Source organism: Heterodontus francisci, chromosome 20 (genome assembly GCF_036365525.1).
Source record: "Heterodontus francisci isolate sHetFra1 chromosome 20, sHetFra1.hap1, whole genome shotgun sequence".
Taxonomy (NCBI): domain Eukaryota; kingdom Metazoa; phylum Chordata; class Chondrichthyes; order Heterodontiformes; family Heterodontidae; genus Heterodontus; species Heterodontus francisci.
In genome coordinates, this window is record NC_090390.1 from 23117267 (window position 1) to 23128786 (window position 11520).

Consider the following 11520-nt stretch of genomic DNA (forward strand, 5'->3'; position numbering starts at 1 on the left):
GAGAATACAGAGAGTGTAATGAGGAAATACAGGCAGTAAAGGGGGAATATAGAGTGATAAAAGGGGAATACAGAGAAAGCAATTAGAGGATACAGAGAAAACAAGGAGAAAATACAGAAAGAATAAAGTGAGATTACAGAAAGAGTAAAGAGGAAATACAGAGAGAGTGAAGAGGTCTTACAGTGTGAGTAAAGAACAAATAGGGAGATTGTAGAGAGAGTAAAGGAGGAATGCAGAGAGAGTAAAGGGAGATTACAGAGGGAGTAAAGAGTGAACTCATAAAGAATAAAAAGAAAATACTGAGAGAGTAAAGGGGAAATGCAAAGAGAGCAATTAGAGAATACAGGGAAAGTAAAGAGCAAAAATAGAGAGAATAAAGCAGAATACAGAGATAGTAAAGATAGAAGGCAGAAAGATAATGGGAGAATACAAAGATAGTAAAGGGGAAATAGAGAGAGAGAGAAAAGAGGAATGGAGGGAGTAAAGGAGGAATACAGAGAGAGTAAAGAGGGAATGTAGAGACAGTAAAGGGACAATATGGAGAGAGTAAAGTGAAAATACAGAGAGAGTAATGGGGATTACACAGTTTTTTTTTTCGTTCATGGGATGTGGGCATCGCTGGCTAGGCCAGCATTTATTGCCCATTCCTAATTGCCCTTGAGAAGGTGGTGGTGAGCTGCCTTCTTGAACCTCTGCAGTCCATGTGGAGTAGGTATACCTACAGTGCTGTTAGGAAGGCAGTTCCAAGATTTTGAGCCAGCAACAGTGAAGGAACGGCAATATAGTTCTAAGATGGTGTGTGGGTTGGAGGGGAACTTGCAGGTGGTGGTATTCCCATGCATCTACTGCCCTTGTCCTTCTAGGTGGTAGAGGTCGAGGGTTTGGAAGGTGCTGCCAAGGAGCCTTGGTGCATTGCTGCAGTGCATCTTGTAGATGGTACACACTGTTGCCACTGTGCGTCAGTGGTGCAGGGAGTGAATGTTTGTGGATGGGGTGCCAATCAGGCGGGCTGCTTTGTCCTGGATGGTGTCGAGCTTGTTGGAGCTGCACCCATTCAGGCAAGTGGAGAGTATTCCATCACACGGCTAACTTGTGCCTTCTAGATGACAGACAGGCTTTCGGGGAGTCAAGAAGTGAGTTACTCGCTGCAGGATTCCTAGCCTCTGACCTGCTCATGTAGCCACGGTATTTATACGGCTACTCCAGTTCAGTTTCTGGTCAATGGTAGCCCCCAGGATGTTGACAGTGGGGGATTCAGTGATCATAATGTCATTGAATGTCAAGGGAAGATGGTTAGATTCTCTCTTGTTGGAGATGGTCTTTGCCTGGCATTTGTGTGGCGTGAATGTTACTTACCACTTATCAGCCCAAGCCTGGATATTGTCCAGATCTTGCTGCATTTCTACATGGACTGCTTCAATATCTGAGGACTTGCGAATGGTGCTGAACATTGTGCAATCATCAGCGAACATCCCCACTTCTGACCTTATGATTGAAGGAAGGTCATTGATGAAGCAGCTGAAGTTGGTTGGGCCTAGGACATTACCCTGAGGAACTCCTGCAGTGATGTCCTGAAACTGAGATGATTGACCTCCAACAACCACAACTATCTTCCTTTGTGTTAGGTATGACTCCAACCAGCGGAGAGCTCCCCCCCTGATTCCCATTGACTCCAGTTTTACTAGGAATCCTTGATGCCATACTCAAATGCAGTCACTCTCACCTCACCTCACATAGCGTAAGGAGAAAATACAGAGAGAATAAAGGGGGAATACAGAAAGACTAAGGACTGCTTATGGAGAGAGTAAAGAGGAAATGTAAAGAGATAAAAGGGGAATGCAGGGAGATAAAAGAAAAACAGAGAGAGAGTAAAGAGGGATTGCAGGGAGTAAAGGAGGAATACAGAGAGAATAAAGGGGAATACAGATGGAATAAGGAGATAATACAGAGAGAATAAAGGGAAAACGCAGAGAGAGAAAAGGGTAAAACAGAGAAAGAGTAAAGCAGAAATACAGAGAGACTGAAAGGGAATACACAGAGTGTCAGGAGAGAATACAGAGTAAAGAAGGAATGCAGAGAGAGTAAAGGGAGATTACATGGAGAGAATAAAGAGGGATTACAGAGAAAGAGTAAAGGGGGAATACAGTGCAAGTAATGGGGAATATAGTGTGATTAATGGGGAATACAGAGAGAGTATAAGGGGAATACAGCGAGTAAGTAGAGAATGCTGCAGGAATAAAGGGGGAATAAGGGACAGTAAAGGAAGAGTTCAGAGAGATGAAAGCGAGATTGTAGTATTTAGATAATACTGCAGAAGTAAAGAATGAATACAGAGAAAGTAAAGCCTAATATAGAAAGAGTAAATATAGAATACAGGGAGAGTAAATAGAAAAAAACAGAGAGAGGAGGGGAGGAAATACAGAGCGATTAAAAAGAGAATGCAGCGGGAGTAAAGGAGAATACAGGGAGATTAAATGGAGTATACAGAGACAGTAGAGTGCAAATACAGAGGAGGTAAAAAGGGAATAAAGATAGATTAAAGAGAGAATTGAGGGGGTGTAAAGAAGAATACAGAGAGAGTGGAGTTGGAATGCAGAGAGAGTAAAAGGGGAATGAAGAGAGAGAAAAGGGGAAATGCAGAGAAAGTAAAGGGAAAATATAGAGAGAGTACAGGGGAAAGGTAAAGAGAGTAAAGGGGAAATGCAGAGAGAGTAAGGGGGAATGCAGAGAGAGTAAAGACGAAATGTAGAGAGAATAAGGGGGAATAGAGACAGAGTAAAAGGGGAATACAGACTGGAAAGTGGAATGCAAAGAGAGTTAAGGGGAATACAGAGAGAGTAAAGGGGAATGCAGAGAATAAAAGGGGAATGAAGAGAGAGAGAAAAGGGGAAATACAGTGAGACTTAAAAGGAAATATGGACAGTAAAGGGGAATACAGAGATTAAAGGGACATGTAGAGAGATTAAATGGGGAAATGTAGAGAGCAAAGGGGAAATGTAGAGAGTAAAGGGCAATACAGAGAGGAAAGGGGAACTGTAAAGAGAGTAAAGGGGAAATGTAGAGAGATTAAAGGGGAAATGTAGAGAGTAAAGGGGAAATGTAGAGAGTAAAGGGCAATACAGAGAGGAAAGGGGAACTGTAAAGAGAGTAAAGGGGAAATGTAGAGAGATTAAAGGGGAAATGTAGAGAGCAAAGGGGAAATGTAGAGAGTAAAGGGAAATACAGAGAGAGTAAAGGGGAACACAGGGAGTAAAGGGGAAATGTAAAAAGAGTAAAGGGGAAATGTAGAGAGCAAAGGGGAAATGTAGAGAGTAAAGGGCAATACAGAGAGAGTAAAGGAGATCTGTAAAGAGAGTAAAAGGGAAATGTAGAGAGTAATGGGGAAATGTAGAGAGTAAAGGGGAAATGTAGAGAGTAAAGGGCAATACAAAGAGGAAAGGGGAACTGTAAAGAGAGTAAATGGGAAATGTAGAGAGATTAAAGGGGAAATGTAGAGAGTAAAGGGGAATACAGAGAGAGTAAAGGGGAACTGTAAAGAGAGTAAAAGGAAAATGTAGAGAGTAAAGGGGAAATGTAGAGAGTAAAGGGGAATGTAGAGAGTAAAGGGCAATACAGAGAGGAAAGGGGAACTGTAAAGAGAGTAAAGGGGAAATGTAGAGAGATTAAAGGGGAAATGTAGAGAGCAAAGGGGAAATGTAGAGAGTAATGGAGAATACAGAGAGAGTAAAGGGGAACTGTAAAGAAGTAAAGGGAAAATGGAGAGAGCAAAGGGGGAATGTAGAGAGTAAAGGGGAATACAGAGAGAGTAAAGAGGAACTGTAAAGAGAGTAAAGGGGAAATGTAGAGAGCAAAGGGGAAATGTAGAGAGTAAAGGGGAAATGTAGAGAGTAAAGGAGAATGCAGAGGGCATAAAGGGGATATGCAGAGAGTAAAAGGGGAATACAGACTGAAAGGGTGAAGACAGAAGGCGTAAAGGGGACATGCAGAGAGTAAAAGGGAAATACAGAGAGAGTAAAGGGGAAATGTAGAGAGTGTAAAGTGGAAATATAGAAAGAATAATGGGGAATACAGAGAGAATAAATTGGAAATGTAGGAAGAGTGAAGGGAAACACAGAGAGAGTAAAGGGGAATGCAGAAAGAGTAAAGGAGAATGCAGAGAGAATAAAGGGGAATGCAGAAAGAGTAAAGGGGAAAACAGAGAGAGTAAAGGGGAAATGTAGAAAGAGTAAAGGGGAATACAGAGAGCGTAAAGGGGAAATGTAGAAAGAGCAATGGGGAATACAAAGAGAGTAAAGGGGAAATGCAGAGAAAGGGGTAATACAGGGAGGGTAAAGGGAAAATGCAGAGAGGGTAAAGGGGTAATACAGAGTAAATGGGAAATACAGAGAGAGTAAAGGGGAAATGCAGAGAAAGGGAATACAGAGAGAGTAAAGGGGAAATATAAAGTGGGTAATGGGGAAATGCAGAGAGAATAAAGGGGAAATGCAGAGAGAGTAATGGGGGAATGCAGTGCGAGTAAAGGGGAAATGCAGATAGAGTTAAGGGGGAATGCAGAGATAGTAAAGGTGAATACTGAGAGGGTAAAGGGGAAATGGAGAGAGTGAAAGAGGAAATAAATAATTAATTAAAAATGAAAATACAGGGAGCAGGAAAACAAGAATATATAAAATATCAAATAAAGAGCAGGTCGGAAACTTGCACTGGGCTAACAGGATGGTTGTTTTAAAGAGCTGCAGTTTCAAACCTGTTCCCAATGGGCATTGTCTAAAACCAATCCGAAGAGGCATCTTCGCTCAGGATGACTGCTTCCTCAATATGTTTTCAGAAGTGTTCCTCTTGAGTTTGGAGCTGAGGTACATTTTTGCGGCAGAATTGGTACGATGGTGTTTTGGGCGTGGGTGGTGGTGGGTTGGGGGGTGGGGGGAGGCATCTCGCAGTCCAGATGTTGAATTTTGACACTGATGTGCCTTTATAATGAGAAAGTGGTGTCCTACCTACCAGTGCACTAAAGTTGAAGCCGGTTGCAGTACAACCGCAGCCATGTGTACAATAATCTCTTGAATGTTGGTGATCCCTCCTGCAATATTAGCGAATATTGGCACCCACAAAACTCCTGTCTCTAAATCTAATGCAATTTGCAACGATGAGCAGTGGACAGTATAATTTCAGCCTGAGACTAGCAGCTCCAATCAAACTGCACCCTTACTCTGCAGCTAATCCTGCTTATACATGACCTGGGAGTGATTAACGCTGACATGGAGCTCCATGTAGTGTCCAATCCCAGCACGGACATCTCTCACAATGACCAACACGAGATAAAGTATGTAAAATATGTATATAAACATAGTAAAATTGAAAGACTATTCCAAAGTTAGGCTGAGGAAAAAGGAAACGCAGAGATAAAGAGATAATGAGGAGCATGGAATTATAGAGGTAGTGAGATGAAAAAAAGATCAAGAGAGCATGCGGGAATAAAAGTGGAGAATGAGGACAAAGAGCCATGATACAGTGAGTGAGGGAGTGTGAGAGAGTGTGTGTGAGAAAGTGAATGTGAGTGACAGAGAGACAGACAGTGAGATAGAGTGTGTGAGAGTGAGACAGACAGAGCAGTGAGACGAGAGAGCGCTCCAGGAGAAAGTAGGAATTACTTTTTGAACGGACAAGCAATATTGGTCCAGGCATTTGTACTCGTGTGTTAACGTATAACAGAACCATCTGCAGACCAGACTATTGCGCTTCCTTAAGTACGGATTGTTTCCGGAACATCAGCTTTTCTGGCAAATTGTTAATGCTGATTCAGCAGTATCTGCTCGTTCTTCACTGAAATGTACCACTGGAGCTGTTCAAAGAGCGGACAACGAGCACTGCGTGAGCGGAGGACTACCATCCCCTTTGCAACATCCCACTCGCTGGGTTACTCTTCCTTTCAAGCGTTTATATGAGTGGGGTTGAAACTCAATACAAGAAACAGGAATGGTGCCCAGGAAAAGTCCCAGTGCAATGTGAATTGATGGGAAACTTGCGGCTTTGCTTGATATCTAAGTTGTTCACAGCAATAGAGATTCACAGCTCCCCTCCTCCCCATCACAGTCCTAAATTAAATCAGAGGGAGGATAATGTCTGTGGAACTGAAACCACTGCGGAATCAGCTTGCTATATGGATGTAAATAGCTTTTCTTTCTGTCTGAATATAATTGAAGGCCAGCTATCCGCAGCAGGCTGCTGTTTGGAGCCGCTCTGCGGTCTCTCTGTGGTTTTCGGTCGTTCCACTCCCCGGCTTCTGTCTGTTGTGTATCTCGCAGCCGCTAGCGTAGCTTTCGCGAGTTTCCGTGACTTGTTTTCCGGAATTTCCTGCCAAATATGGCGAATGGGCGGAGCCCTCCGTCTGCGCTCGCCCCTCCCCTGTCCTCCGCCGGATCCTCTCACCATACATGGACTGGTAGAGGCAGCCGGAATCCCTCCATGTTGCCTGCTGGATTAGTCAGTTGAATGAACAATTCTCCAGCAGCTCAGCAAGGGGTGGAAGGGGGAACACCCCCCCCCCCCCGAGTTCTGGGGTGCAATGATGGGAGGGGGGGCCGGCTGTACCCATGCGATGCCTCCCCTGGCCGAGGAGCCGCGGGGGGGGGGGGGGGTGGGGCGAGGCTGGCGGCCAGTCTCCGGCGTACAGCTTGTCAGTTCCCCGCCCACCACGTCACTGCGCCATGTCGCAGCCCTTTTCCTCTCTCAGTCCATATATGGTCTCTTACGTCACGGGGCATTCGGCTGCTCGGGATAAATAGTAAAGTGGCGCCCGAGAGAGGGGATTGAAGCAGTGAGTGAGAGTGAGAGAAGTTAGCAGCAGCTAAAGGGGGCTACACATTAGAAAGGGAGGGTTATCACCCTAACGCTTCATCAGTGTCTGCAAGTCAGGGTAACCCACACAGACACAACTCGGCTTCAACATTCTGACATTAGCGTTTTAACCAAGGCGAGAAACAGAGAGAGAGAGAGAAAGTTTTTATTAGTCCAAGATTGAGCCAAAACAAACGATGACGGCGAAAGCGGTGGAGAAAATCCCGCTGTCTCTCGGAGGTCTCTTTCATCAATTACCTGAAAACATGTACTCGGTGGATGAGGTCAGTTCGCTGCCCGCGTCCGTCACTATCTTCTCTAACCAGGAGCTGGCACAATACGAGCAGATGCCCTCAGGTAAGCAGCTTGGCACCGACCACCTGGCTATTTGTCCAATGTACGCGGCTGGGGAGGTAGAGAGGCTCAGGGTGTCCCATAGACTGGCAGCGGCTGTTGGCAATAACCTCAGCCTGCTGTTTATTTACCTTCTTGTTTCAAGCTGTAGTTTGTATAGTGGAGAAGTGCCGATCTAAATACGAGCAGTTTCCATTTAATTCATTCTTTCCAAGGGGATGAATGACATTGGGCGAAATTATTTTTAAAATGTGTAAATCTGTAATGAAAACAGAATATGCTGGAATTTAAAAAAAAAGTTGAAGAGCGCAGTATGGGGGATTGATTTAACAGCACCCAGTCTCATCACCAAAGGCGGTTGTTTAGTCTGGTTTACAGTTTGTTGTGTTTGATTCCTCCTGTTTATCACTGGGGTTTTCCAGGGGTTCTGTCTCAGGTGCAATACAGTTTAGGGACACTATTGGCCGTGACAACCGCCGCGTGTAGTTCATTGTCCAAACCTGACCGAAACTCTGCAAAGTGAATGTGAAGTATTCTCCGGAACAACTCCACTTTTCTTCTCCTTTTCAGATGGAATGATGATCGGGGACATGGGCAGCGACAAGAGAGCCATCGACTTGCCTTATCCGAACACCTACCACCCGCCCTCTGGCCCCCGCAGTCAGACTTTCACCTACATGGGTAAATTCTCCATTGACTCTCAGTGTGCCAGCGCCAATTGGAGTCCTGAAGGCATCATTAACATAGTGAGTGCTGGGATCTTGGGAGTCCCTCCACCTTCCTCCTCCACATCGTCCTCCTCCTCTTCCTCTGCTTCTCCGAACCCCCTCTCCAGCACCCTCAGTTGTACGATGGCACAGAATCAGAGCGAGATGGAACATATGTACTCGCCGCCACCTCCTTACACCTGCGGGGAGATATACCAGGACCCGGCTCCTTTCTTCAGCACCTCCACATGCAGCCTCGGATACCCTCCTCCCCCTTCCTACCCTTCTCCCAAACCGGTGGTGGACAACACCATATTCCCCATCCTGCCGGAGTACAGTAGCATCTTCCAGCCTCAGCATCCTCATCGAGACCTCAACCCAGGCACCGAACGCAAACCCTTCTCCTGCCCGGTGGAGCCCATCAGGATGGCCCCGCCTCTGACTCCTCTCTCCACCATCAGAAACTTCACTCTGGGTAACCCATCAGGAGAAGGGGCCAGGCTGCCCAGCGCTTACGGCGGACAGAACCTACCCCTCCGACCCATCCGGCTCAGGAAATATCCCAACCGCCCCAGCAAGACCCCGGTTCACGAGAGACCATACCCGTGCCCAGCCGAGGGGTGTGACCGCAGGTTCTCTCGCTCCGACGAGCTCACCAGGCATATCCGCATCCACACCGGCCACAAACCTTTCCAATGCCGGATCTGCATGAGGAACTTCAGCCGAAGCGACCATCTCACCACCCACATCCGCACTCACACCGGGGAGAAACCCTTCTCTTGCGATTTCTGCGGCAGAAAGTTCGCCAGGAGTGACGAGAGGAAGAGGCACACCAAGATCCACCTGAGGCAGAAGGAGAAGAAGCTGGCCAGCGAGAGAGCGGCCAGTTCCACTGTGGGAACTCTCTGCTCCGGGGGCAGCCCACTGCCCATCTGTCCGCCCAGGACCGTGTAAACATATAAACACACACAAAATGACACTACCCGCAAGACGAAGAACTTTAAGGGAACAGAGTATTTATGGCAAATTGCAGCTACGTGTTTACATTTTGCTCCTTCCTCCAGCGTCGTCTCAAAGACCCTCAACTGTCATCCCTTTAGCCCCCTCCCTCTTCGGATCTTTTTGGGGAAAGCGAGTTGATCACTTTTGTTTTTACACAGCTGTTATTTCACAGTGCAGGGTTTCTGTTTTCGCAAAACGGTTGAACCAGTCAGGGTACTGTATCGAGCGGACGAACTAACGCTTTCAGCCTTTACATGCTCTGTCCAAACTTCCCCATTCACAGAGTCCGCAGAGGCAAATCTCAGCCTTGTCTCGATTTGTTAACTCATTGAAACGCGGGGAAAAAGCTTGAGGCGGCGAAAGTGTTGTTGTTGGGAGTTTATACGCAGATGGGTAAAGGGAATGTTTTGCAAACAATGTTTGTTTGATGAAACTCGCTCCAGCACTTTTTTATTGGTCACTAATATCTTCAACAAAAGAACTAAGTGTGATAAATGACATAAAAGCTCTCTAATCCGAATAAGATAACCAGAAACAGGCTTCCTTTTGCTGAAGTCTAAGTTTAATAGGATGCGTGCAGCAAGCATTTCATATTTTAATTCTTTCTCTCTAGTGTGGGACACCCAGAGGAGAAAAGGGGGTTAGAGGAATTAAATCTGATCAGGGGTCAATGAGAGGCAACTTTATCCGGTGTTAGTTTAAATGGCAAATGGATGTTTTGTACTTTCGCATTTAAACACTGCATGCTGAGATTTTTTTGGTGCCTTGTTTATTGTGGACGATTCTACATGTCTGCATGTAAATATTCGGCCTTAAAGGACTGACCATGGCAATCGTGAAATCGCCAATAACCTTCACAAGCTGGCGAAGCTGTTCAATTCCTGCCAATTAATCTGGAGATTTTTAGAAAATATTTTTGTACGCGTTTTTGTGCTAATATCTCCCAGTGTTTTAAATTTTGTAGCAAAGCTCTGGTTGTAAAGAGTGTGAATAATTTTTATGTTGCTGATGCTGACCTGTTCAATGGTTTAATGTATTGGTGTAAAACCACTAACTGGGTAAAAATGGGACTAATCAGTCCTCTCAAGATGTATTGTTTTATGGTTATATTGATGTAAATATAATTTTACAAAATATGTGCCATTGTTTGTGCGTTTTTTAAAAATTGCATCCAAAACTTTTCCCTTTTTGTAGCACTTCGGCATGAATGATTGTGATCTGCGCTGCCCGGAAAGGGTGGTGGAAACATATTCCATTGTAATTTACGAAAGGGAATTGGATAAATACTTGAAAGAGGGAAAAATGAAGGGATGTGGAGAAAGAGTGGGACTAATTGGATAGCTATTTCAAAGAGCCGGCACAGGCATGATGGGTCAAATGGCCTCCTTCTGGACTGTATTTTTCTAATTTCTCATCCAAAGTCTCCAACTCCCTCAGTACTGCACTGAAGAGTCAGTCCGGTTTATGGCGCTCAATTCCTGGAGTCGGAGTTGAACCCACAACCTTTATGATTCAGACACAAGTGTGCGGCCAGTGAGCGTGACTAAAAGTACCCGGAGAGAATTTCATAAAGTATCTGGTATGTTCCATATCTCGCACGGTTAGTCACTGGGATAATCCTTGCAGTTTTTTTTTTAACGGCAGTAGCTTCCTAAAGTGTGCAGGTGGAAGCATCTTTGATCGGGTTGGAGGAAGCACTTTACCTGTTTAAAAACTAGAGGCTGTCTCTTGCAATTCCAGGGTAAGGCTTTCCTTAATCTGCAGCCGTTAGCGCCACTTCCCAGTATGCTTTCCAAGTAACTAACCCGGACAAGTTAGTTTCGTTGCAAAGATAAATAAACGGAGTTTAACTTGGGATGAAGTGACCCGGAGAGTTCATACATTTTCGAATGGGAGTCATGAAGAGAGTGTTAAGAAAGTCGTTTCCTTATCGACCTATGAGCAACTATCAACACAGAAATGTTGCTGTCTGCACTGCCCTTCCAGGTAAAGGTAAAAACAGTTGGTACTGAGGTGGGAAACGCAGCAGCAATTGCAAACAGCAAGCCCCACTCTCTGCTCTATGTCACTTTCCCCAGAGTATCTAATCAAATTGCAGGTTTGGATGCTCCCAGCTAACTTATGTTGTACATTGCATAACTCATTAGAAATGGACGTTGAGTTCTAGGACACAACCCACACACATCCAGCCATTCCATCTGGGCACTAAGTTTTTTGCAGAGTAGGGTAAATCTGTCAGAGCAGATCCCGTTTATTGAACAGAAGTAAAACAAAAGTCCCCTGGTCCCAGGTCCCTGGGATTAATAACGGCGAGTTAAGTCATGTTTATCCTTTCACCAAAAAAAGGAATGCCTTTTTAAAAGAAATCAAACTTTATATAAGTGGACATTGGATAGACACATGGATGAAAATGGAATAGTGTAGGTCAGATGGTTTCACAGCTCGGCGCAACATCGAGGGCCGAAGGGCCTGTACTGCGCTGTAATATTCTAATTCTAATTCTAATTCTAATACTAAGGCTGAAAGTTCACTCTTTTCCATTTTGAAATATTCGTTTAACATCGCTTTAAGCGCTGGATTTACATTTAACAGTTGATAAGTATTCATCCATTCTCTTGGGGAA

General features: G+C 45.0%; 1 protein-coding gene across 1 annotated transcript; it reads left to right on the top strand.

Annotated features, from left to right (window-relative positions):
• The first annotated feature begins 6797 nt into the window (after positions 1–6797).
• egr2b (early growth response 2b) lies at positions 6798–10035 on the top strand. Its single transcript, XM_068052438.1, has 2 exons — positions 6798–7191; positions 7759–10035. Exons 1-2 carry the CDS (start codon positions 7032–7034, stop codon positions 8847–8849), a joined length of 1251 nt encoding a protein of 416 aa, XP_067908539.1. The 5' UTR covers positions 6798–7031; the 3' UTR covers positions 8850–10035.
• Positions 10036–11520: the final 1485 nt, after the last annotated feature.